The 27,320-nt window shown below is 48.0% G+C and overlaps 1 protein-coding gene and 1 non-coding gene across 2 annotated transcripts; one reads left to right on the top strand and one right to left on the bottom strand.

The window, feature by feature from the left end:
* Positions 1–1,600: 1,600 nt before the first annotated feature.
* LOC137317693 (NACHT, LRR and PYD domains-containing protein 3-like) lies at positions 1,601–22,566 on the bottom strand. Its single transcript, XM_067980870.1, is given in 13 exon segments — positions 1,601–1,763; positions 1,936–2,103; positions 2,524–2,694; positions 2,851–3,021; positions 3,187–3,273; positions 4,827–5,896; positions 6,825–7,504; positions 11,807–11,872; positions 11,978–12,146; positions 13,677–13,843; positions 15,763–15,856; positions 19,616–19,782; positions 22,471–22,566. Coding segments are annotated over 11 exon segments (2,901 nt in total). The 5' UTR covers positions 15,827–15,856; positions 19,616–19,782; positions 22,471–22,566; the 3' UTR covers positions 1,601–1,675.
* Positions 22,567–23,957: 1,391 nt separating this feature from the next.
* Positions 23,958–24,120, top strand: LOC137317702 (U1 spliceosomal RNA). Its single transcript, XR_010961748.1, has one exon. It is a non-coding gene; the product is annotated as a U1 spliceosomal RNA (small nuclear RNA).
* Positions 24,121–27,320: the final 3,200 nt, after the last annotated feature.

The following is a 27,320-nucleotide window of genomic DNA, read 5'->3' on the forward strand; positions in this document are numbered from 1 at the left end:
AGTGTCCCACTGCCGCCCAGACTGAGCCCCACCCTGGGCCCTTCCTGTCTGTACATTGACCCAGTGTCCCACTGCAGCCCAGACTGAGCCCCACCCTGGGCCCTTCCTGTCTGTGCATTGACCCAGTGTCCCACTGCCGCCCAGACTGAGCCCCACCCTGGGCTCTTCCAGTCTGTACATTGACCCAGTGTCCCACTGCCGCCCAGACTGAGCCCCACCCTGGGCCCTTCCTGTCTGTGCATTGACCCAGTGTCCCACTGCCGCCCAGACTGAGCCCCACCCTGGACACTTCCTGTCTGTGCATTGACCCAGTGTCCCACTGCCGCCCAGACTGAGCCCCACCCTGGGCCCTTCCTGTCTGTACATTGACCCAGTGTCCCACTGCAGCCCAGACTGAGCCCCACCCTGGGCCCTTCCTGTCTGTACATTGACCCAGTTTCCCACTGCAGCCCAGACTGAGCCCCACCCTGGACCCTTCCTGTCTGTACATTGACCCAGTGTCCCACTGCAGCCCAGACTGAGCCCCACCCTGGGCCCTTCCTGTCTGTACATTGACCCAGTGCCCCACTGCAGCCCAGACTGAGCCCCACCCTGGGCCCTTCCTGTCTGTACATTGACCCAGTGTCCCACTGCAGCCCAGACTGAGCCCCACCCTGGGCCCTTCCTGTCTGTACATTGACCCAGTGCCCCACTGCAGCCCAGACTGAGCCCCACCCTGGGCCCTTCCTGTCTGTACATTGACCCAGTGTCCCACTGCAGCCCAGACTGAGCCCCACCCTGGGCCCTTCCTGTCTGTACATTGACCCAGTGTCCCACTGCAGCCCAGACTGAGCCCCATCCTGGGCCCTTCCTGTCTGTACATTGACCCAGTGTCCCACTGCAGCCCAGACTGAGCCCCACCCTGGGCCCTTCCTGTCTGTACATTGACCCAGTGTCCCACTGCAGCCCAGACTGAGCCCCACCCTGGGCCCTTCCTGTCTGTACATTGACCCAGTGTCCCACTGCAGCCCAGACTGAGCCCCACCCTGGGCCCTTCCTGTCTGTACATTGACCCAGTGTCCCACTGCAGCCCAGACTGAGCCCCACCCTGGGCCCTTCCTGTCTGTACATTGACCCAGTGTCCCACTGCAGCCCAGACTGAGCCCCACCCTGGGCCCTTCCTGTCTGTACATTGACCCAGTGTCCCACTGCAGCCCAGACTGAGCCCCACCCTGGGCCCTTCCTGTCTGTACATTGACCCAGTGTCCCACTGCAGCCCAGACTGAGCCCCACCCTGGGCCCTTCCTGTCTGTACATTGACCCAGTGCCCCATTGGGGACCATCCAGCCCCGGATATCCGGCAGAATCAGCGCTGGGGGACCGGGTGACTGAGTCTCGTGACCCTGTCGCTGGGTCTCTGACGTCACAATGGGAGACGACGCTCGCTCAGCTCGAGCTGGAAACCGTTAAAGGGCCGTTCGGATTTAAACCTGGAGCGCGGCCGGTTAAAGGGGAGGGACAGAGAATCGGCCAAAAATGTTCGTATAATGAGACCAGGAATGGTTATAAATTGAAATGTTCATATCATGAGACCAGGAATGGTTATAAATTGAAATGTTCATATAATGAGACCAGGAATGGTTATAAATTGAAATGTTCATATAATGAGACCAGGAATGGTTATAAATTGAAATGTTCATATTTCCACTCTCAGTCCGGGTCTGGATTCCCGCAGTGACTCCAGGTGTCTCTTTCCGTTTGGACAGAACTGATTCAATGACAGCCTGAAACAGATTAAAGATTAAACAGGAAAAAAACAGATTGAACAACAGTGTAAATAACAGGGAGACTGGGGTTAATATTTCAATAATAATTACAGATAAATATTACCCATAAAAGGGACTGAATCCCACTGATATTTTATTTATTACATTAAACATTAACACAAACACTCACCCGATCCGCTCCAGACTCTTGCGGGTCAGTATGAGGGAGCGGAGAGCGGGGACAGATCGGTCTGTGAAGGAGTTTGATCCCAGGGACAGATCCGTCAGTGACCGGTTTGTGCTGAGAGCGGAGACGAGATCCTCGGTACAAGAATCTGTGAGACCGACATCAGTCAGACTGGGGATCAGAGAAAGAGAAATAACAGGAATCAGGGTGAATCCTGAGTGTTTATTAATAACACTGATACTGATATTAATAAACACTGTACATTATTAGTAACACTACTACTGATACTAATCATAATGTACAGTGTTTATTAATAACACTATTACTGACAATAATAATGTACAGAATTTAATAACGCTATTACTGATACTAATAATGTACAGTGTTTAACACGATTACTAATACTAATAAAGTAGTGCTCATTAATAACACTATTACTGACATTAATAATAATGTACAGTGTTTATTAATAACACTATTACTGGCACCGATAATAAAGTACAGTGTTTATTAAAAACACTATTATTGATACTACTAATAATATACAGCGTCAGACATCCAGTTATTATAAACACAATCTCACAGTGATACTCCAGTTCCTGTATTTTACAGTCCGGGTTCCTCAGAGCCGCAGACAGTAGTTTCACTCCTGAATCTCCCAGTTTATTATAACTCAGGTTGAGAACCGTCAGTGACAGGTTTGCACTGAGAGCGGAGGAGAGATCCTCGCTACAAGAATCTGTGAGATCATTACCCCATAACCTGGAGATCAGAGAAAGAAATTGGAGATAGACAGAGACGAACAGAGATAACAGGAATCAGAGTAAATTCCCAGTATTTATTTATATTATTATGACTGATACTGACATTCATGTACCATGTTCAGCATCCAATTAATATACACAATCTGGTACTTACCCCAGTTTCTGTATTTTACAGTCCGGGTTCCTCAGAGCCTCAGACGGTAGTTTCACTGCTGAATTTCCCAGTTTATTATTGCTCAGGTCGAGACCCGTAAGTGACCGGTTTGTCGTGAGAGCGGAGGAAAGATCCTTGATACAGGAATTTGTGAGATCGTTATCACATAACCTGCAGATCAGAGTGAGAAAGGAAGAGACAGAGACGATCAGAGATAACAGGAATCAGAGTAAATTCCCAGTATTTATTTGTATTATTATTACTTATACTGACATTAATATACAGTGCCCAGCATCCAGTTATTATAAACACAATCTCACACAGTCTGATACTTACTCCAGTTCCTGTATTTTACAGTGTGGGTTCCTCAGAGCCTCAGACAATAGTTTCACTCCTGAATCTCCCAGTTTATTGCTCCCCAGTCTAAACACAAACAGACCGAGAGTGAGAAACAAACTGAATCCAATCCACGATCTGATACAATTTTTCTCTGATATTACAGGAAACACTGAAAAATCTTTTGGAAATTAATAACCAGATTTCCCTGTCACTGACAATGAATCGCACTCTGTCCGACGCTCCATATATTCAGGGACTGTCAGTAAATGTATTTATTAAATAAACTGCTGTCTGTGTGAAGCCTTTAAATGTCCCTTATTCCGGTCTCATCCCCTGATGATCAGAATTACCCTCCTGGATGTCAGTGACCGGTCCCGTCATGTTTGGGGAAACTTCTCTCATTTCTGCTGCTTCTTAAATTCCAGATTTTATGGGAATGGGGCGATTTTCCCCGAATTAAATGATAAAGCGGTGATTATCTGTACTTTATGCAGTATTATATTAATCTGTATAATATCTCGGGGTGAGTTATATTGTGAAACGACGCTAACTGCTGCTGTAAAATCCGTCCCACAGGATTTTATGTCACAAGGAACGTTTATTGTGTTCTGTTACAAGTTTTCAATGTCCCTGCACTCCGAGATTATAGGGGAGGGGAGTCTCTCTGTTTTATCACATTAAACTGGCTCTACATTTAGTTCAGGTGTAACGGGCCTGACAGTTCTTGGGAATTTTCTGAAGTTCCGTCGCCGAACAGAGCCTCTCACAAATGAGGGCAGATTATGGGTAATTCCCGACACTGCCCCTGGTTCACCCAGGAGCTTCCCGCTGTGTGTGGGGCCTCACCGCTGGCCGGTGTGTGTCTGTACTCCTGGGCTCATATCCCACAACCCGTTCGATTGGAACCTTTTTACCGGCAGATTTTAGTTCACAAATCCCACTGAAGTGTCGGCCTGGATTAATGAGCGAGGGGCCTGAATCCACGACCTTCTGACTCAGAGGCACGAGTGCTGCCAGCTGGGTGAAGAGATGGTGGATGTATTGGAGAGTGTGAAGGGCAGTGTCATTGATGAGTTAAGATAACATACCGACGTCCAACGGGGAAAGCTCAGCCCGCCCATTGACGGGTGTGTGCCCGAAAGCTGTGTTTTGCTCTTTGTTACTGAATGATTGGAGTTTCTGCTTCCCTCTCCTGCACACGTTGACAGTCCGGTGTCACCTGCACCCACACCTCGGTAAGAGGGAGGGATGCTCCGACACACAGACTGCTCAGTTAGTGTTGGCCAACGTGGAAGTAATAGTGAGAAGAAATCTCTTCAATGGGCGTATCTCCGACAGTAAGAAAAAAACAGCAATAAATATTATTTAATGCAATTAAATTATCAGACTCTTTCAGTGACCTGTATTTACTGATCCGATAAAGACTGTAAAATCCCGACTCGTTCACAAGGATCAATTTTAGATTCTTCAGTCCTTAGGGAATTACTAACCGATCCTCTTATCATTTGTCATGTTTGGGTTGAATCTGCTTCTCTCTGGTTTAACAGAACTGTTTCTTTCCCTTCATTATGGAGCAACAATAAAATTTGTGCCTGTTTTACAATTGGCCTAACAGTTAGAGACAAATAAACAGTTACCTCAACACCTGGCATTTGTGCACTACGGTTCCCAGCCGCTGGAGTCCTTCACACTGGATGGAGCATTTCTGTAGATCGAGGTGTTTTATTGTATCACAGAGTCCAATGACATGAGACAGCACCGCACAGTCAATCGGGGTCAGTCGCAATCCACTAAATGTTAGTGTTTCCATCGATCCCACTGTGACCCGAGCCAGTGTTTTATTTTGAGACTCAAACAGGTAGTGGAATGTGTTCAGGAGGTTCCTTTTCCCAGTTTCACTCTCTGTCTTTCCAATCTGTCCTTCAACCTTCTCCTTCACCCAGTCAATCACTCCGCAGATCGTTTGATGAAGAAATGGACCCAGAAACTCCTCCAGGGGCCGAGCTGACTGTGAGGAGGAGAGACCAACAACAAAACGGAGAAATATCTCAAATCGCCCATCTTCCTTGCTGTGGGCTTCACTGAGGAGTTTCCGGATGTCCCCTGGATCTGGAGTCAGGAATCGTGCGAGTGCAGCTACAAACTCTTGGATGGTGAGGTGCGGGAATGTGTAAACCACACTCTGGGCAGAATCATCTCTCTCCAAAAGTTCCATCATGAACCCAGACAGGAACTGGGAAGGTTGCAGATTGTACTTGATCAAATCTCCATTTCTAAACACAATCTTCTTCTCGGAGACTCCAGTGAAGGCCATCTCACCGGCCTTCAGTAACACATCACGGGGGGATTCAATCTCTCGGCCATGGTTTTTCAGAATGTTGTAAATATAGTAGGAATATAGTTGGGTGATGGTCTTGGGAACTCGCTGCTGTTTCCTGTCTCTTTGTGTGAAGAAGGGACCCAGTGACAGACCGAGGATCCAGCAGTAGGAAGGGTTGTAACACATGGTGTACAGGATCTCGTTCTCCTCCACATGTTTGAAAACAGCTGCTGCCACCGTCTGATCTTCAAAATACTTGTTGAAATATTCCTTCCGTTCTTCACCAACAAATCCCAGGATTTCAGCCCAGACACTGATCTCAGCCTTTTCCAATAAATGTAATGCAGTGGGGCGGCTGGTCAATAGCACTGAACATCCTGGGAGCAGCTTAGAATCATAGAATCATAGAAGTTACAACATGGAAACAGGCCCTTCGGCCCAACATGTCCATGTCGCCCAGTTTATACCACTAAGCTAGTCCCAATTTCCTGCACTTGGCCCATATCCCTCTATACCCATCTTACCCATGTAACTGTCCAAATGCTTTTTAAAAGACAAAATTGTACCCGCCTCTACTACTGCCTCTGCCAGCTCGTTCCAGGCACTCACCACCCTTTGAGTGAAAAAATTGCCCCTCTGGACCCTTTTGTATCTCTCCCCTCTCACCTTAAATCTATGCCCCCTCGTTATAGACTCCCCTACCTTTGGGAAAAGATTTTGACTATCGACCTTATCTCTGCCCCTCATTATTTTATAGACTTCTATAAGATCACCCCATAACCTCCTACTCTCCAGGGAAAAAAGTCCCAGTCTGTCTAACCTCTCCCTGTAAGTCAAACCATCAAGTCCCGGTAGCATCCTAGTAAATCTTTTCTGCACTCTTTCTAGTTTAATAATATCCTTTCTATAATAGGGGGACCAGAACTGTACACAGTATTCCAAGTGTGGCCTCACCAATGCCCTGTACAACTTCAACAAGACATCCCAACTCCTGCATTCAATGTTCTGACCAATGAAACCAAGCATGCCGAATGCCTTCTTCACCACCCTATCCACCTGTGACTCCACTTTCAAGGAGCTATGAATCTGTACTCCTAGATCTCTTTGTTCGAAAACTCTCCCCAACGCCCTACCATTAACGGAGTAGGTCCTGGCCCGATTCGATCTACCAAAATGCATCACCTCACATTTATCTAAATTAAACTCCATCTGCCATTCATCGGCCCACTGGCCCAATTGATCAAGATCCCGTTGCAATCCCAGATAACCTTCTTCACTGTCCACAATGCCACCAATCTTGATGTCATCTGCAAACTTACTAACCATGCTTGTGCTGTATTAAACTGTACACAATGTCAGACACTTCACACCGGTCTTCAGGATCTGTGCACATGTAATCAGCCTCTGTATTTATCCGATTGTTATCAAAATCGATACTGTCCTTGAATTCATCTAAACCATCGAATATAAACAGTAATCCCTCTGGGTTCTTCCAGAGCTCTCCCAGAATATTCCTAAAGTAAGGATACAGATCTAGTATCAGATTCCTCAGGTTTATTCTACAGTTAATTGCGTTCAAATCCAGGAATTTAAAACTGAAAACAAATTGAAAGTGTGGGTATATTTTCCCAGTGGCCCAGTCATAAACAATCTTTTGTACCATTGTTGTTTTTCCAATCCCCGCGACTCCACTCACTGCTGCTGAACTCCCAGATTTGGATTTTCTCCGGGAAAAACTGCTCTCGAACAATTGGTCAGTTCGGATTTTTTCCAGTTCTCTCCGGAGATGTTTCTCTCTCCACTCTTCATGGTCTCGGCCTCTTGCCAGCAGTTCATGTTCTACAAGTGTCCGATCTCGAACAGTAGAAATGACCGTTAGCTCAGTGTATAGAGTGACCAGCTGGAAAATCTTAACCTTCTCCTTTATTAGGATCGTGTTCACTCTCAGTGTTTCAGTTTGGACCCGGAGTCTTTCCTTGTGTTTCTGTTGAACATCTTCAATTTGAACAGACAGAAAGTGATTCTCAATGGTAGTTGTATTAACATAAAAACAAATTCTCAATATCACTTTACTATTCAGTAAAATGTTCCGAAATTGAACTCCCAGCTTCAATAGAGGTGCGAGCAGGAAATTAAACTCTATTACTGGAAACCTCGCTTGAAAGTGAATAATGGCTGAGAAAAGTTTCAAATCCTCACTTGATTCTAATATTTACTGAACATGGAGATTTCTATGAAGGTGATATTTTCCCTCTGATGATTAATACTATCAGCCCTGCCCTGTACCATGGACATCTCGTTACAAATCCAAACGTGATTCTTTTATACGAAACTAGAGGTTCTCGTGGAATAATTTATGAAACCGTCAGTGGTGCTGACCTGTTGCAGAAATGGGAATTGGGGTATTGGGTATCAGTCGGAAAGGGATAGCTTGTGAATGGGCAGATGTTTCACTCTTATTGTATCGGACCTCGGGCAGGTTATCTGGGATATTGTGTGCATTGGGAGAGGGATTGACTGTGAGTTGACAGAAGTTCCACTGTTATTGTATCAGATCTCGGACAGGTTATCTGGGATATTGTGGACATTGGGAGAGGGACAGACTGTGAATGGACAGAAGTCCCAATGTTCATGTATCAGATCTCGGACAGGTTATCTGGGATATTGTGGACATTGGGAGAGGGACAGACTGTGAATGGACAGAAGTCCCAATGTTCATGTATCAGATCTCGGACAGGTTATCTGGGATATTGTGGACATTGGGAGAGGGACAGACTGTGAATGGACAGAAGTCCCAATGTTATTGTATCAGACCTTGTGCAGGTTATCTGGGATATTGTGGGCATTGGGAGAGGGAGACTGTGAATGGACAGAAGTCCCACTGTTAATGTATCAGACCTTGCGCATGTTATCTGGGATATTGTGGGAACTGGGAGAGGGCCAGACTGTGAATGGACGGAAGTCCCACTCTTATTGTATCAGTCCTCGGGCAGGTTATCTGGGATATTGTGGCCACTGGGAGAGGGACAGACTGTGAATGGGCAGAAGTTCCACTGTTATTGTATCAGACCTTGTGCAGGTTCTCTGGGATATTGTGGGCACTGGGAGAGGGACAGACTGCGAATGGACAGAAGTTCCACTGTTGTTGTATCAGACCATGGGCAGGTTATCTGGAATATTGTGGGCACTGGGAGAGGGACAGACTGTGAATGGACGGAAGTTCCACTGTTGTTGTATCAGACCATGGGCAGGTTATCTGGGATATTGTGGCCACTGGGAGAGGGACAGACTGTGAATGGGCAGAAGTTCCACTGTTATTGTATCAGTCCTCGGGCAGGTTATCTGGGATATTGTGGCCACTGGGAGAGGGACAGACTGTGAATGGGCAGAAGTTCCACTGTTATTGTATCAGACCTCGTGCATGTGATCTGGGATATTGTGGGCACTGGGAGACGGACAGACAGTGAATGGACAGAAGTCCCACTGATATTATATCAGGCCTCGGGCAGGTTATCTGGGATATTGTGGGCACTGGGAGACGGACAGACTGTGAATGGACAGAAATTCCACTTTGACCCTGAGAAAAGGTTCCGTCCCCTCACCCTCTCCATCACATAGACCGCCTTCTTTCACCTCCATATCACCCGCCTCCTCTACCCACTCAGCCCATTTGCTGCTGAAACCCCCATGAATGTCTCTATTACCTCAAGACTCAACTGTTCAAAGGCTCCCCTGACCAGCCTCCCACCTTCTGTAAACTTGAGCTCGTATCCAACGCGCACCAAGACCCGGTCACCCATCACCCCTGTGCACACTGATCTACATTGACTCCCGGTTCGGAAGACTCTATTTTAAAATTCTCATTCGTATTTTAAAATCCCTTCATGGCCCTCGCCCCTCCCTGTCTCTGTGATCTCCTCCAGTCCTGTGATCCTCCAATTCTTGCATCTTGCGCCTCCCCGATTTCCATCACTCCGCCACTGGTGGATTTGCCTTCAGCTGCCTAGGCCCTAAACTCTGGAATTCCCTCCCTAAACCTCTCCGTTTCTTAACAGAAGTCCCAATATCATTGTATCAGACCTCTGGCAGGTTATCTGGGATATTGTGGGCACTGGGAGAGGGACAGACTGTGAATAGACAGAAGTCCCTCTGTTTAACCTCGGTGGTGGGGAAACTTTTAGAAACGGGACTCGGGTTGGTTATGTGTGGTATTACCTGTACTTCTATAGTCATTTGATCACAGGTATGGATTACTGCCATTCTGAAGGTACAGAGGGGAATCAGAAAGATGATTTAAGATATTAGAGTTCAGGTTGAGGGAATGGCGAGAGGGTTTGATGTATTTTGTTTGGGCAAGAAACTTTGGTATTGAAATGTTTTAATGGAATTCAGAACATTAGTGCAGGAAACAGGCTCACAAAATAATTAATAATGGAGAAGGGAAGTCAGGGTAATTTTCTCACCCAAAGGGCCCGAGGGCATGGGAAGGACACTAAAGGGACAGTGTAAGTGGGGTGAAGAGATAATTGAACGTGTTTCTGTGGATACACTGAGAGGAGGGGGAGGTGGGGTCATCTCTCTAACAGGGACAGGCTTAATTGGGCCAAATGGCCTTTTCCTATCCCTCATCATTCTCCTGTTATATTGTGTTTCAGAAATTGTCAACAATTTTTCAGCAGTTTCACACCGACATTGAATGTGTTTTTCGAACAGTCCTTTCATGTCACCGATTAGAATGAGAATTACTGCCCACATCATTCAGTGTAATGTTAGTGCAGAAAACATTCACAGTTCATTTCAACTGTTCTCCCAATAATTATACTCCATTGTTTCATTTTGGTCTCAATTTCCTATAATGCAGGTTTGGGAAATTACAAATCTGTTTCCATTAGTCATTATATTGGGTCTAAAAAGATCCTGCGTTAAAGGACTATTATTTGAGTAGAATTAGGTTCTCTCTTTCATTGCCATTCTAAATCAAGCCCATAACTTCCTAATTACCCTGAACATTGTCTTTCCCTCACAATCCTCCAAGGATTAATGATCAATTGTGTGAACATCTGTACATCTTCTCAGAGCAGATTGAAAACTTTGATGTCTCATTCTGTTCTGTGAAATGAAAACATTTTAATGTTTCGCATTTCTCCACCTCTTTCCCTACAGTTGATGGTGGGCAGATTTCCCGGGGAGCAGGTAACCCATAACGTCTGGCTCATGGCACTGCTCATTAATTGTGAGCCCAGAACATCTGTGCGGCACATCGGAGCTGTGTATGGGGATTGACAGTGTATCAGGATCCTGCCTGGTGTGTATGGGGATTGACAGTGTATCAGGATCCTGCCAGGTGTGTACGGAGATTCACAGTGTATCAGGATCCTGCCAGGTGTGTATGAGGATTCACAGTATATCAGGATCCTGCCAGGTGTGTATGGGGATTCACAGTGTATCAGGATCCTGCCAGGTGTGTATGGGGATTCACAGTGTATCAGGATCCTGCCAGGTGTGTATGGGGATTCACAGTGTATCAGGATCCTGCCAGGTGTGTATGGGGATTCACAGTGTATCAGGATCCTGCCTGGTGTGTGTGGGGATTGACAGTTTATCAGGATCCTGCCAGGTGTGTCTGGGGATTCATAGTGTATCAGGATCCTGCCAGGTGTGTATGGGGATTCACAGTGTATCAGGATCCTGCCTGGTGTGTGGGGATTCACAGTGTTTCAGGACCCTGCCAGGTGTGTATGGGGATTCAGAGTATCAGGATCCTGCCAGGTGTGTATGGGGATTCAGAGTATCAGGATCCTGCCAGGTGTGTATGGGGATTCACAGTGTATCAGGATCCTGCCTGGTGTGTGGGGATTCACAGTGTTTCAGGATCCTGCCTTTTGTGTGTGGGGATTTACAGTGTATCAGGATCCTGCCAGGTGTGTATGGGGATTCACAGTGTATCAGGATCCTGCCAGGTGTGTATGTAGTTGGATTAATTGGAGTAATACAAACTCACTAATAATTCAAAACTCGGAGTGACTTTTAACTTCAAGCTACGCAAAACATTCTTTTCCTGCGATGCCAGGGCACCTCACAGATGTGTATGAAGTGCTGCAGTGTATTAGGATCCTGCCAGATGCATGCGGTTTCACAGGATTAACAACAAATGAAAATTAACTTTTTTTCTGTTTCCTCCACCCTTTGAACTTCTGATTCCAAGATTCTGACAATCTCAAAACAAAAAACTACAATCAAACATTCTGATTCTCAGAAGTGGAATAAACGGTTTGAAATCTCCATTTCATCACTTACCTTTCAGGTGACTGGGTATTTCAGATAAACCTCGTCCGATGTTCATATAATCAAATGGATCAGGACCTGTTTAAATCAATGAGCTTTCATGAAATCAGATCTGTGTAATATTATAGTAAATTCTGCAGTGTTTCAATCTGAAATTGAATTCAGTGTGTGATTTTACCGTACCAAGTTCCTGCATCTCTTTCAGTATTTTATCCAACTTTGGTAATCTGTGCATTTTCACAAAGGATTCCCACATCACCCTTCGGGCCCGGGAGCCTTTCTCCATCACCAGATTTAGGAGAAGTTTGGAACTTGCCGCCCTGTTTCCCTTCTCCGCGAGCTCAGTGACTTTCTGTAAAGAATAATAATGAATATATTGAGGAGTGGAGTGAAAGACAAAGACTGAGAATCAGAAGGAGAGGAGCTGCTCCGTGATGGGATCACCCAGTTTATATTGAACACAAAGTAATCACTGGGCCGGGTTCTGATCCATTCTGAACATGGGCAAAATATTCTGTAAACATCTTGATTTATCAACAACAACAACACAGCACCTTTAATATAGAAAAATGTCCCACGGCGATTCACAGGAGTGGAATCATACAATGGGCCTGAGACAAAGGAGGGCATATTATTAGGGATGACCAAAAGCTGGATAAAGAATCAAATTTTAAAGAGAAGAGGGAGATAGAGAGGCGGAGGATTTTAGGGAGTGAATTCCAGAGCCTGGGTCCAAAAACTGCGGAATGCTCGGCCACCGCTGGTAGGGCGATGGGGAGAGGCACAAGATGCCAGAGTCAGAGCAAGAGAGAATTCTAGTGAGGGGCAGGACCTTGAAGTGATTTAAACAGGAGGATGGGAATTTAAAATTGAAGTCATTCGAGAACTGCGATAGGTGAACGAGCACAGGAGTGAGGGGTGAGCGGGACGGGGGAGGGACAGGTTACAGGCAGCAGCGTTTTGGATGTGTTGAAGTTTACAGAAAGCGGAGGATGGGAAGCCGGCCAGGAGAGCATCGGAATAGTTGCATCCGGAGGAAATTTCCTCCAATTAAATATTGGGAAGACCGAAACCATCCCTTTGTCACTTCCACACTCCACCATTCCAATGGTGTCCTGGCCGGCCTCCCACCTTCCAGCCTCCGTAAATTTGAGCTCATCCAAAACTCTGCTTCCCGCAGCCTAACTCACACCAAGTCCCGTTCATCCAACACCCCTGTGCTAGCTGACCTACATTGGCTCCCGATCCGGAAACTGATCGATTTTAAAATTCTCATCCTTGTGCACAAATCCTACCATGTCCTTGCCTCTCCTTATCTCTGTCACCTCCTCCAGCCCTACAAACCCCTCAGATCTCTGCACTCCTCCAATTCTGACCTCTTGTGCATCCCCGATTGTCGTTGCTCCATCATTGGTGGCCGTGCCTTCAACTGCCGAGTCCACAAGCTCTGAAAGTTCCCTCCCTAAACGTCTCCGCCTCTCTACCTCGCTCTCCTTTCCTTTAAGACGCTCCTCAAAACCCGCCTCTTTGACCAAGCTTTTGATCACCTCTCTGAATATCTCATGTGGCTCGGTGTCAAATTTTGTTTGATAATCGCTCCTATGAAGCACCTTGGGACGAATTATTATGTTAAACGCGTGATATAAATGCATGTTGCTGTTGTCGTTTCCCTTGTCTTTCTCTGTACAGATATTGACTGATCCATTCGGTATTATCATCTCTTCCTATCATTGGTTCAGATTCAAATATTTTCAGTTTTATCCATTTCTTCCCTATTTGGCCTGTTTCTGTTCTGTAACATTCTATGATTCTAAGATGTGATATTCTGTCACTTCTGTTACATTTAAATAATCCAAACTCATTCTGTGTCCATTCCACTTACGTGATATTCCTGCCCATTGAAATGGTCCTCGCCTGTTAACATGAGACTGAGTCCCTCCAACCCCTCTTCAATCACCTGTTCAAGTCTGTCCCGGTAGAATTTCGTCAACTGGAACAGCTGGTAATCGTCGCACTTTGTCAGGAACTCAGTGATTGCAGGGTTCAGACCTGTGAACAAAAATGGAGAAAACTAAACACATTATCCGGGCGGCTACATTTCCTCTTATACCAAACGGCTGAAGCCTCCTGTCACATCATCAAACACCTTCTGAAAACCCATATACACCGCATGTGCTGCCTTCCATCGTTCCGTACAGTCAATTCTTAAAAACCGGTGTTTAAATATGTGAAACACGACTTGTCTACAGCGAATCAGTTCCAGCCTCCCCTGATCATCCCCTGTATCTCTAAATGTTCACTAATTCAACCTGGAATTACAGATTCGAGGAGTTTGCCCACTGCTGACGTACACTAATTGATCTCCAGTTACCGGGTTTACCTTCTCTCCCTCTTGAACAGATACATTTCTTTGTCTCTTTCTAATCCGTTTATATATCCAAAGTCTCCTCCCTGACTTCATTTAACCGCATTGGTTGTCGGTCCATTGGCTTCTTCACTTTGACTATTTTTCTCAGATCCAAATCCTTCTCTAGTTATCTCTGACATCCTCCTCCAGTACACCGACATTCCCACCAACACCATCAGTGTTAGAATCTTCATTAATCTCCCCGCAAAATGATATAACCAGGAAGATTTCGCTGAATCCGTGTAAACCTAAACCATGTGGTCTGATAGCTCCTGGACCATATCTCTTATGATTCTGACTTTCCAAATGTGTTTGGAATGATTTGTACATTCACAGACATAAAACTGAATCCAAACTCCGATTTTGGGGGTAATTTACCTATAATTCGTTTTTCTTTCCCCCCTCGACATCCATAACTTTATCTCTCAATACTTAAAAACCTCCTACCCTTTTTCCTGCCAATATCATTTCATTACTTCATAAATCATCTGTTCCTGCCCCAACAGTTTTATTAATTCCACGCTTAAATCTCAGATCCAGATAGTTCCCCCCCTCCAGTCATATCAACTGAAACCTTCCCGCTGCTCCTTTCACCAAGTCTGTAAAACCATTGTTGGTCGGTTCAGACCGTGACCGTACCTTCCCTTCTCCCTGAACTCACTCTATCCCCAAGACCGTGAACCCTTCCCTCCTGCTCCATTCACCCAGTCTGTAAAATCATTGTTGCTCGGTTCAGACCGTGACCGTCCCTTCCCTTCTCCCTGAACTCACTCTATCCCCAAGACCGTGAACACTTCCCTCCTGCTCCATTCACCCAGTCTGTAAAATCATTGTTGCTCGGTTCAGACCGTGACCGTCCCTTCCCTTCTCCCTGAACTCACTCTATCCCCAAGACCGTGAACCCTTCCCTCCTGCTCCAGCCACACATTGACCTGCCGCATATTTCCCTCTTTAAGTGGCCCACCGTAAAACAATCCAGAGATCAACACCTGAAGGCCTTGTTTAATGTGTCGAGCCTCAGTTTCAATATTACCTGTATAATCGTATTTCTATCCATGTTATTGGGTCCGACCATGACTATTCTCTGCTCCCCTTTCCTTTCCAGAGATCGTCCCACCTGTTCCTGGAAATTTTTCCCTCTGACACCAGGGAGGCAACTTACCATTTGGAACCTGCTCAGGGCTGCAGAAGAGTCTGTATATTCCCCAGACTATAGAATCTCCCACCACTATCGCTTTCCTATTGCTGTGCCCCACCTGCCTCTCACCCCTGCCCCACTCGGGGTGTCCACCTGCTCCCCGGTCTCACACTGTTAATCCTCTGAGACACTGTCTCTATCCACCTTACAGTACCCAACACCAGTTATCTATTGGACAGTTCCAGTACTCAGGAGATCCCTCCACCTGTGACTGCACTGTCCCTCTGGATGGTCACTCACTTCCCTCTATCTGCACAGTATCTGTGCTGTTACCTCTTCCTGTGGTGAGCTGCAGGTTCCTGCTCGTGATCTGGACCCTTTGTGAGGTCAGAAATTATATTTTGATGAATTTTCTGAACCTACCTGTGTCCATTCTCATTCTTGTTGAAGATGTTGGATCTCCTCCCCTATTTGAACCTTCAGCCATGGTGGTGACAGATTCCCAGATTCTGATGCTCTGTAATAAATATATTAATATGAAGTTAGACAGAAATATTAAAATGAGGAGAGCGTTGCCTTGTTAAACATGATACCAAGTCCCTCCTCCCCCATCAGTACAACATTTGTTAGCTCTGGGATCGAGCATTTCACGAGTGTTATGATCAACGTTCCACATCAGGTGTGAAACAGACAGCTGCCCAGTGAAACCCACTGAGTCCTTGTTCTCCACCATAAATTCTCCCGCTTCTGACCGTGATGGACTCACATTTGTCTTCACTAATCTTTTTCTTTTTAAATACTTGTAGAAGATTTTACAGTCCACTTTTATGTTCCTTCCACGTTTACTCTCATACTCTGTTTTTCCTCTTAATCATCTTGGTCCTTTTTCGCTGAATTCTAAACTGCTCCCAATCCTCAGGTTTGCTGCTTTTTCTGGTAACTTTATATGACTCTTCTTTGAATCTATCCTTAATCTCTTTTGTTAGCCTCGGCGGAGCCACGTTTCCTTTTGTGTTTTTGCACCAGAAAGGAATGAATGACCAGAAATACGGCCCACTCTTCGTCTTAGGATAAACCCAATCACTGAAACTATCGATAGTTGGTGGGGAATTGAGGGGAAACATCTCTCGGGGCCTCTCCAGACACAAAGGGGAATGTGTCTTTTTCTGATCCAAAGTGGATGACCTCACACTTGCCCACATAAAACACCATCTCCCACAGTTTTCCTCACTCACTGAGTCTGTCTGTGTCCCTGGTTTCCAGTTCCCCAATAGGGTCAGATTCTGTTTTCAGCACAAAGTAACAGGTAATGAAATCTACCCTTTTATTAGGTATATTAAGGTGACATGCAGCTAAGGCGGGAAATGGAGTTGAGGTACAGATCGGTTACGATCTAATAGAGTGACGGGACAGGTTCGAGGGGCTGAACGGCATCCTCCTGTTCCTGTCTAATGTCATTGGGTGGAGTGTGAAACAAACGGGTGATGATACAGTGTCACACACTTTGGGGAAGGCATTGTGTCACCACACGATGGCAGTGTACCCTGTGAGAGAGACAGTGAGAGAGGATGCCTCTGAACATCAGTGAGTGTGAGAGAGAGAGGATGCCTCTGAACATCAATGAGTGTGAGAGAGAGAGGATGCCTCTGAACATCAATGAGTGTGAGAGAGAGAGGATGCCTCTGAACATCAATGAGTGTGAGAGAGAGAGGATGCCTCTGAACATCAGTGAGTGTGAGAGAGAGAGGATGCCTCTGAACATCAGTGAGTGTGAGAGAGAGAGGATGCCTCTGAACATCAATGAGTGTGAGAGAGAGAGGATGCCTCTGAACATCAATGAGTGTGAGAGAGAGAGGATGCCTCTGAACATCAATGAGTGTGAGAGAGAGAGGATGCCTCTGAACATCAATGAGTGTGAGAGAGAGAGGATGCCTCTGAACATCAATGCGTGTGAGAGAGAGAAGATGCCTCTGAACATCAATGCGTGTGAGAGAGAGAAGATGCCTCTGAACATCAGTGAGTGACTGAGTGTTTTGTGTGGAGAGAAGTGCCAGGATGATGAAACCCGACCTTTAACCATCAACGATTTGTAAAATCCGGCACAGACTGGGATTGAACAAGTTAAATTGCCAGAAGACACGTGTCCATATCACAGGTTGGATCAGACACAGCAAGTGGCGTCTCGGGGCAAAGGATCAGAAACCTCTTCCTCATATCGATCCAAAGTTGGAGGAAGTGAGGTTCCCACAAACGGAAAATTTTCGCTTCTGTCTCTGCGAGTTTCAGCATTTTGCTTTTACTTTGTGTCACTCGGGCATAAATGTTGAGACCCACTCAGTTCCCCCTTCAGTGTGATTTTTTTACCAGAAGGCTTCTTCAATCCCAGTGCTTTTTGATTAAAGTAGATCTGGGTTACAATTCGACCCTAACATCCACCTGAGAATAATGGGGTCACCCGCATTTGGTGTTGATTGATTCTCTGCATTAGGTTTTATCTTTAATTCTGATCACCATCTGGTTTCCACCCAGAACCGTGTGTGTGATGAGAGAAAGAGGGGAGATTGACTTTACCCTCCAGTCTCCAGATGACAAACCGCCGTCAGCAGAGGCGTGCGATGCAACAGATCTACTTTACCCCCCAAGTCTCCAGGTTACAAACCTCAGTCAGCAGAGGGGGGCGATGCAACAGATCTCGTTTCCGTTCCTTGAGCTCGCTGACAACTTACAGCCGGCAAATGGAAAGAAGTGTTTTGAACTTTGTGTCGCTGCAATTATATTTGTTTTTCATAGAACACATATTATAACCCCGCCATTTCTTAACAATGGTATTACTGAAAATGATCTCTTTATAATATGAAAGTAACTTTACACGCCAGACTTGTACTTTAATCTAAAGGACCTGTCTCAGTGATGTTTTAAAATCACATATTAAAACACGGTCCTCTATTTATACCTGTTAAGTTAGATTAAAGATATTTATTAATCGATAAACGGATGGTTAGAAAAAGGCTTTTAAGATTAATATGTGTCGATAACCAGGGGACACAGATTTAAGATAATTGACAAAAGAACCAGGGCGGGGGGGTGGGGGAAATGAAGAGATTTTCATTTTGATGTGGCCAGATATTATGATCTGGAATGCACTACCTGAACGGGTGGTGGAAGCAGATTCAATAGTAACTTTCAAAAGGGAATTGGATAGAATAATGGAATGATTACAGCATCGAAGGTGGCCATTCAGGCCATCGAGCCTGTGCCAGCTCTTTGTAAGAGCATTCAAGTTCGTCCCATTCCCCCGCTCATTCCACGCAGGTCTGCAAATATTTTCCCTTACACAATTTATCCAATTCGCTTTTGAAATTTATTATTGAATCTGCTTCCACCACCCTGTCAGGCAGTGCATTCCAGATCATTAAACTCACTGAATGTGGTTCTTTCGCCAATCACCTTTAATGTGTGTCCTCTGGTTTTTGATCCTTCCACCAATGGGAACAGTTTCTCTTTATTTACTTTATCTAAATCGCCATGATTTTGAACACTTCTATCAAATCAAAGAGCAGGGAAATGAATCTGGATTGTATCGGGACAAACATCGCTCTCAGTTTAATAAAAAGAACCCTCGGCCGAGGCCGGGAGCTGGATCATGTGATCACCCAGAACATTATTTTGTGCTTTGTATCAGAATAATCAATTGGAAGAAATTTTACAAATCATTAAATAAGATTTACGCATCATTTTATCACCAGTTTATATTTAAATGATAATCATTTAATTCAACTACAATTGTTAAATCCAGAAATAGATTTACTGATGGGAAATAACATTAAGTTAAACCCAATATCCAGTTCCGAATTTTAAGTTGATTTATTTTGACTGTTGGATAGGAAATATATTTGAATTCGGTAACACTGTCTGGCACTACCTTAACTCACAGTGTAATATCGATATTATCGGGGCTATAAAGGTGGGTTCTTTCCGAGTTGGTGCTGGGGGCGGGGAGACACTGTATATCTGCTAGGCACTGCCTCAGACTGGAGTCACCTCTTAGATCAAACCCCTTTTCTCTAAAACACACACAAGATTCATTTGTGACTGTGTGTTTTGAGACAGAAACTGATCTCACTTCACGTTTCATTGCACGGCCTCATGCTGGATAATTGTACTCGGTGATCAGACTCTCCCAGTCTCATTCTCACCATTTCCCCCATTACCTTGTAACCTTTGTGGACTGTCTACAGGACCAGTGTTTATCTGAGTAAATGGGACTTTCTCTTACCTTTCTCCTCAGTCGATCTATGGAAGCTTTTTGAATCGGAAGGATTCTCTCTGGTTGCTGCTCTCACAATCCTGTGCTGATTCACCTGCTGTTGTTCCTCAGTCTACAATCCCTGTTTACTTCCAGCTGTGGACTTTTCTCAATCACTCCGTCATTCACCAGGATATCTAATTATGGCGGGGCAGAAAATGAGATCAATATTGACGGTGTGAAGGAGAATCTAATCTACACTTTTCCTTAAATATTGAATTTAATACACTGTTTGAGGAACTCTGTTCCCACATTCCATGTCTCTTCACCATCCCGACCACAATATGTGATCGTTTCATTCTCCTGCCCCAGTTTGAGGCAATTCCCTCTCCATGTGCCACCCCTGTTTTTAGGATCATATTTTCCTCTGGATTCTGATCCACCCCCTTCCCTCCGAGTGGCCCCCAGTCCCGCACAGTCTGATCCTGATCCTTCCCTCCGAGTGGCCCCCAGTCCCGCACAGTCTGATCCTGATCCATCCCTTCCCTCCGAGTGGCCCCCAGTCCCGCACAGTCTGATCCTGATCCCCCCTTCCCTCCGAGTGGCCCCCAGTCCTGCACAGTCTGATCCTGATCCCCCCTTCCCTCCGAGTGGCCCCCAGTCCCGCACAGTCTGATCCTGATCCCCCCCTTCCCTCCGAGTGGCCCCCAGTCCCGCAGTCTGATCCTGATCCTTCCCTCCGAGTGGCCCCCAGTCCCGCACAGTCTGATCCTGATCCCCCCCTTCCCTCCGAGCGGCCCCCAGTCCCGCACAGTCTGATCCTGATCCTTCCCTCCGAGTGGCCCCCAGTCCCGCAGTCTGATCCTGATCCTTCCCTCCGAGTGGCCCCCAGTCCCACACAGTCTGATCCTGATCCTTCCCTCCGAGTGGCCCCCAGTCCCACAGTCTGATCCTGATCCTTCCCTCCGAGTGGCCCCCAGTCCCGCACAGTCTGATCCTGATCCTTCCCTCCGAGTGACCCCAGCCCCGCACAGTCTGATCCTGATCCTTCCCTCCGAGTGACCCCCAGAACCGCACAGTCTGATCCTGATCCACCCCCTTCCCTCCGAGTGGCCCCCAGAACCACACAGTCTGATCCTGATCCTTCCCTCTGAGTGGCCCCCAGTCCCGCACAGTCTGATCCTGATCCCCCCTTCCCTCCGAGTGGCCCCCAGTCCCGCACAGTCTGATCCTGATCCCCCCCCTTCCCTCCGAGTGGCCCCCAGAACTGCACAGTCTGATCCTGATCCTTCGCTCCGAGTGACCCCAGTCCCGCACAGTCTGATCCTGATCCCCCCTTCCCTCCGAGTGGCCCCCTGTCCCGCACAGTCTGATCCTGATCCCCCCCTTCCCTCCGAGTGGCCCCCAGTCCCGCACAGTCTGATCCTGATCCTTCCCTCCGAGTGGCCCCCAGTCCCGCACAGTCTGATCCTGATCCTTCCCTCCGAGTGGCCCCCTGTCCCGCACAGTCTGATCCTGATCCTTCCCTCCGAGTGGCCCCCTGTCCCGCAGTCTGATCCTGATCCTTCCCTCCGAGTGGCCCCCAAACCCGCACTCGATTGACTGAACAATACCGAGACCCCCTCCCATCAGTTCATCAAATACCGAGACCCCCTCCCATCAGTTCATCAAATACTGAGACCCCCCCCTCAGTTCATCAAATACTGAGACCCCCCCTCAGTTCATCAAATACTGAGACCCCCCCCTCAGTTCATCAAATACTGAGACACCCCCCCCCTCAGTTCATCAAATACTGAGACCCCCCCCCTCAGTTCATCAAATACTGAGACCCCCCCCCTCAGTTCATCAAATACTGAGACCCCCCCCCTCAGTTCATCAAATACTGAGACCCCCCCCCTCAGTTCATCAAATACTGAGACCCCCCCCTCAGTTCATCAAATACTGAGACCCCCCCCCTCAGTTCATCAAATACTGAGACCCCCCCCCCTCAGTTCATCAAATACTGAGACCCCCCCTCAGTTCATCAAATACTGAGTCCCCCCCCCTCAGTTCATCAAATACTGAGACCCCCCTCAGTTCATCAAATACCGAGAACCCCCCTCAGTTCATCAAATACTGAGACCCCCCCCTCAGTTCATCAAATACTGAGACCCCCCCCCTCAGTTCATCAAATACTGAGACCCCCCCCCCTCAGTTCATCAAATACTGAGACCCCCCCTCAGTTCATCAAATACTGAGACCCCCCCCCTCAGTTCATCAAATACTGAGACCCCCCCCCCTCAGTTCATCAAATACTGAGACCCCCCCTCAGTTCATCAAATACTGAGACCCCCCCCCCTCAGTTCATCAAATACTGAGACCCCCCCCCTCAGTTCATCAAATACCGAGACCCCCTCCCTCAGTTCATCAAATACTGAGACCACCCCCTCAGTTCATCAAATACTGAGACCCCCCCCCCTCAGTTCATCAAATACTGAGACCCCCCCATCAGTTCATCAAATACTGAGACCCCCCCCTCAGTTCATCAAATACTGAGACCCCCCCTCAGTTCATCAAATACTGAGACCCCCCTCAGTTCATCAAATACTGAGACCCCCCCCCTCAGTTCCTTCTTCTCTCTGATTGTTTTCCCCGGGAGTTTATTCAATCCCCGGGGCCGGGGTTTTGATTAAAGGAGCTCCGGCTCTCAGTCCCGGGACCCGGGCTGATCTAATCTCCGATCCACAGATCTCCCCGAGCCCCGCCATCTCCGGAGGGAGGGGGGAGATCACCGAGACCGACTGCGGGCTCCCTCCATCCACACGGCGGCGGCTCGGGCCGTCCGCGGGGGGTGAGGGGGATACAGCCTCCCTCCCTCGGAGCGGCCCCCAGTCCCGCACACTCACCCTATCTCTCACTCTTTCTCCGCCTCCGCCGCCATTTTCCCATCAAACCGCCTTCTTCTCCGCCGACTCCGCTCCATTCGGGGATTGGAGGGTCGGGGCATGCGCACTTCGGATATTCGGCCTCAATTAACGCCCCCTCCTCGAGTCCGCCCCTGCGATTGGGTCGGAACCCGCTGATTGACATCCCCGCTCACCAATCGGGGCTCGGCCCCGCCCCAAGCTCCATTCACTGACCGCGGGGGACGGCGGCCCGGGGTCACGTGGTGGCTGATTTGAAAGCTGCTCGGCCGTTAAACCGAAACAGCGCGGGCCGGGAGCGTGTGTGACGAGCTAAAGACGGTGATGTCATGAGACCGTGATCAGTAATGAGACTCCCCAGAGTGTCATGATCTGTGTTCATCAGATCTGATCTGTCATTGTATTATTTGCATTGTACTGTTTGTATCTTCACAAATTTTATGAATAAAGTACATTTTTGAAATAAAAAAACCCCATATGCACATCAGTTCAGCTTCAGGAATAAAAACAGAAAATACCAGCATCTGTGGACACTCAGGGAATCAAGGGATATGGGGATCGAGCGGGAAAGTGGAGCTGATGTAGAAGATCAGCCACGATCTTATTGAATGGAGGAGCAGGATCGAGGGGCCGTGTGGCCGACTCCTGCTCCTATTTCTTATGCCCTTAAAAACTCCCTCAGGCAGAATGTAAAATTCAAATTGATGTAATGTACCTGTAATCAATCTGTAATGTAACTGGAATTAATCTGTAATGAATCACCTGTATTGAGTGTAATGCAATGAGGTACCCTCGACTGTCATGAACTGTCATTATGTCCAATGTGTTCATTGAACTGTACTTGATGTAACCTGAATATTGTATAATCTGTATTGTGTACGTTTGGAATGTGATATGACAACTGTCTTGTATGTATTGCTGCAAATTTTATGAATAAAGTATATTTTTTGAAAAAAAAACAGGTTTAACGTTTGAGGTCGATGACATTTCGTCAGAACTGGAAGAAGTTAAAAGATTTAACAGTTTTTAAGCAACTTCATGGCCAGGCAAAATGGGGGAGGAAAGAACAAAAGGCAAGGTCTGAGATTGAGTGGGAGGGCAGGAGTGATTAAATGACAAGAGGGATGATGATGATGATTCAAGGCGAGGAGGGCGGTAGTGGGAAAAGTAAAGAAACAAGAGATGAGCTGCAAATGGGCAGAACCATTCAGGAATTATCCATTCAATCCGGCGAATGGGGGGGGGGCGTTCTTTCCTTTTATGGGTGATATGCAAATGAGGCAGCGAATGCAGTTGAATCTTCAAAAGCTATCATACTTAACCAAGGAAATGATGGAAAAACAATGATTCTTACATCTCCAGTAAACATTACTTATCAAAATGGAAAATGAACGTTTAAAATTCTTACTTGCCCTAATGTGAAAGAGTATTGACTGCCGTTGGATGGGAATTTGCAACACTGTTCGAGCATACTTACCTGGCAGGGGAGAGACCTTGATCAGGAAGGAGTTTCTCCCAGGATGAGGCTAACCCATTGCACTCCGGGTGTGCTGACGCCTGCGATGTCCCCAAATGCGGGATACTCGACTGCAAAATTTGTGGTAGTGGGGACTGCGTTCGCGCTCTCCCCTCGTTCATGACTAAAGATAGAAATGAAGTTTGCTCCCAGAGTGATGAGTTATTAATGGAGTAATCTCGAATCAGTGACTATTTGAGCGATCAGCGCAAACGACTTGCTGGCCGATTAATAGTGTTGTTTGTCGTTTTTCTGTAAAATATCTAGTAACCCTTAGATATTAAAGCATTTCCAGGACTGGGCGCTGAGATTCAGCCGCCGCAAAAGCTCGATGGGGAAAGGCCACAGTTTAGGACACTCTCGCCATCGTAGGCCGAGGGACTGGAAACCAAAAAAAACTCCTTGTAATGATTGTAATTGCTGTAATGTAACTGTAATCTATGCTGATTGCAAGTGCAATGAGGCACCCTGGAGTGCCTTTTGGCTAAGATCAAGTGTGTTCCTTTTCGGGCTTATTTGGATCTGAGCGGACTGGAACGCTGGCCGCGACCTCGTGCGCTCGCAAAGTGCGGACTTTGCTGTGATTGGTCGTTTGTGTGCTGGCTCCGCCCCTAAATTTGCATAAGGACCACATCAACACTGCAATGGCAGGGAAGGGCACCCGGGCAGTCGGCCATGGTGTGCCAAACACCGTCAGGGTGACGGTAACGACAGTCGAATGTGTTTCGCCGGTGGATCGGGAGCTTTTCGTCAAACGCGTTCTGCTCGACTGCTGTGGATTCAAAGCGACGGACATCTTGTGCCTCCAGGATTTCCCTCGAAGCGGACATTTTGACGTCACCTTCAAGACCGTCGCTGGACGCCAGAAGCTTCTTCAAGTCTTCAAGGAGAAGGGGAGCGTCGGACTGCTGGCCATGCTCGCTGCGGAGCCGCTTTTCACCCTCCCAACGCAGAGGAATCGCAAGCTGATTGTACACATGTACAACCCACACGTCCCGCTCGCCGATGTGCTGACGTTCCTTGCCAGATACGTCGACGGGGCGCAGAACAGCGTCGACGTCACCGACCAGTTTGGGATCTGGACCAGCAAGAGGGAGGTCACGGCAATGTTGAGACTGGACGCCCAAGGCAACATCGTCCACCCTCCCTCCAGCTTCGCCATCGGAGGAAGTCGAGGATACATCACGTACGTGGGGCAGCCCAGAGTCTGTCGCACCTGTGGCAAATCCGGCCATTTGGCGAACACCTGCACTGCAACCGTCTGCAAGAACTGCAAGCAGGAAGGACACCAGACTAAGGACTGCAAGGAGAGCAAGCGCTGCAACCTGTGCGGGCTGGAAGGCCATCTCTACAGGGTCTGCCCCGAACGCAACCTCAGCTACGCCCAGGCGGCCAAGAACAACACAGCGGAGGAGGAGGGGGCAACAAGCAAGGATGCCCCAAAGAAGGCCAAGAGTCAGCGGCCGGCCGCGACCTCCTCCAAGAAGCCCCTAGCCCAGGAAAACAATGAACGAGGAAAGGGTCAAGCCGAAAACTGCCAGACCCCGACACCCAGCTCCGAGCCTCCCCAACAGACGACAGAGTCCATGGACGAGGAGGCAGCAGAGGGAGGATGGCAGCTGGTGGTCAATAAAACCAAAAAGAAGAAGCCAGAGAAAAGGAAACAAGCCCCTGCCGACACTACACCAGGGGTCAAAAGAGCACTCGAGTCGCAGTCGGACTGCAACGACTACCCCGAGTCTGACGAGGAGGGACGACAGGAGCGAAGTGGTCAGCCGTCCCACCGAAAGCGGCAAAATACCCAAGGTGACCCCGATGCGATCGGCACCCCCCATCTCCAGAACACTGGGAGCGACAACGCCTCCAGTGCCCTCCAGCTCCGGGAAGCCGGCAGCATCGTAGTGCCCAGCGCACACCAGCTCCAGGACACCGGGAGCAGCACCACAGAGAGCGAAGACCAGCTCCGGGAAACCGGGAGAAGCGACAACGAGGAGCCCCAACCGATCGAGGATCGCACGGACTCTTCACCCGACACCAGGCCGCCGATGTCACCCCGGCGGAACGACGACCCCCTCTCTGAGGCAGAACAGAACTCGTACCTCAGCTCAGGGATCGTGGAACACTTTACACAGATCACCTATATGCAGAAACACGGCCAAGAGCTGGAAACAGCAAACGGACTGACGGGTGAGACTTTAAACAGTTGTTAAAATGGGTCTGAAAGTCGCATCCATTAACGTGCGTAGCGTTAAAAGCACTACGCGATGTGTGTCGACCTTGGACTACCTGGCCAAGGTCAAGAGCGACCTGCTGTTCTTACAGGAGTGCGGCCTGCCGCATCTCAGCAATTACAGGCAATGGTCGCAGCGCTGGGCCCACGGGCCGTCTATCTGGTCGGGAGGCAACGATAACCGTGCCTCCGGCCTGGGGATTCTGCTGCGGGGGGGCAACTTCACCATCACCGAAGTAAAGGAGGTGGTGGGGGGCCGTCTCCTCGTAGCAGACGTAATGTACAAAAACGCTCCGCTCCGGCTGATCAACGTGTACGCCCCGGCTCTGAAGGACGAGCGGCTGGCCGTCTTCCAGCAGCTCCCACTGCTGCTGGCGACGTCCAAGCCGGTCATTCTCGGCGGTGACTTCAACTGCATCATCGATGCGGCTGGACGATCCGGCAGAGCCGACAGCAAACTGGACACCACGTCCAAACTCCTGATGGAAGCGGTGAAAGACGCCAAGCTGTGCGACGTCTTCAGCAACCCTGCAGACGGAGCGGCGCGTCAATACACCTGGTCCAGACCAGACGGGTCCGTCCGTTCCAGGATAGACTTCCTGTTTGTATCCCCGAAGCTCAAGGTCAGATCCACCAAGGTCACACCGGTGTTCTTCTCTGACCACTGCCTCCTCCTGGCCGACTGTCACCTACAGGACGATCAGAGAGTGGGCAGGGGGACATGGAAGCTGAACGTGAAACTGTTGACCCCGGGAAACATTGAGGAACTGACGAGGGATTACAAAGGTTGGAGAACCGTAAAGCCCCTCTTTGATTCCCCAGTGCACTGGTGGGAAGCCATCAAGGCGAACATCAAGAGGTTCTTCATCCTCAAAGGTGTTCAGAAGGCGAGAGAGAGGCAGAGGGAAACGTCCCGACTCCAGAAAAGCATGCAGAATCTTCTCCTGCTGCAGTCGATGGGGATCGATGTCGGGGAGGAACTCAGAGAGGTGAAGGACCAGCAAGCCTCGCTCTTTGCCTCCGAGGCCTCCAAGATCATCTTCCGGTCCAGAGTCCGCTCCGTGGAGCAGGACGAGACTTGCTCGC

The sequence above is a fragment of the Heptranchias perlo genome, unplaced genomic scaffold, assembly GCF_035084215.1.
Source record: "Heptranchias perlo isolate sHepPer1 unplaced genomic scaffold, sHepPer1.hap1 HAP1_SCAFFOLD_63, whole genome shotgun sequence".
NCBI lineage: Eukaryota > Metazoa > Chordata > Chondrichthyes > Hexanchiformes > Hexanchidae > Heptranchias > Heptranchias perlo.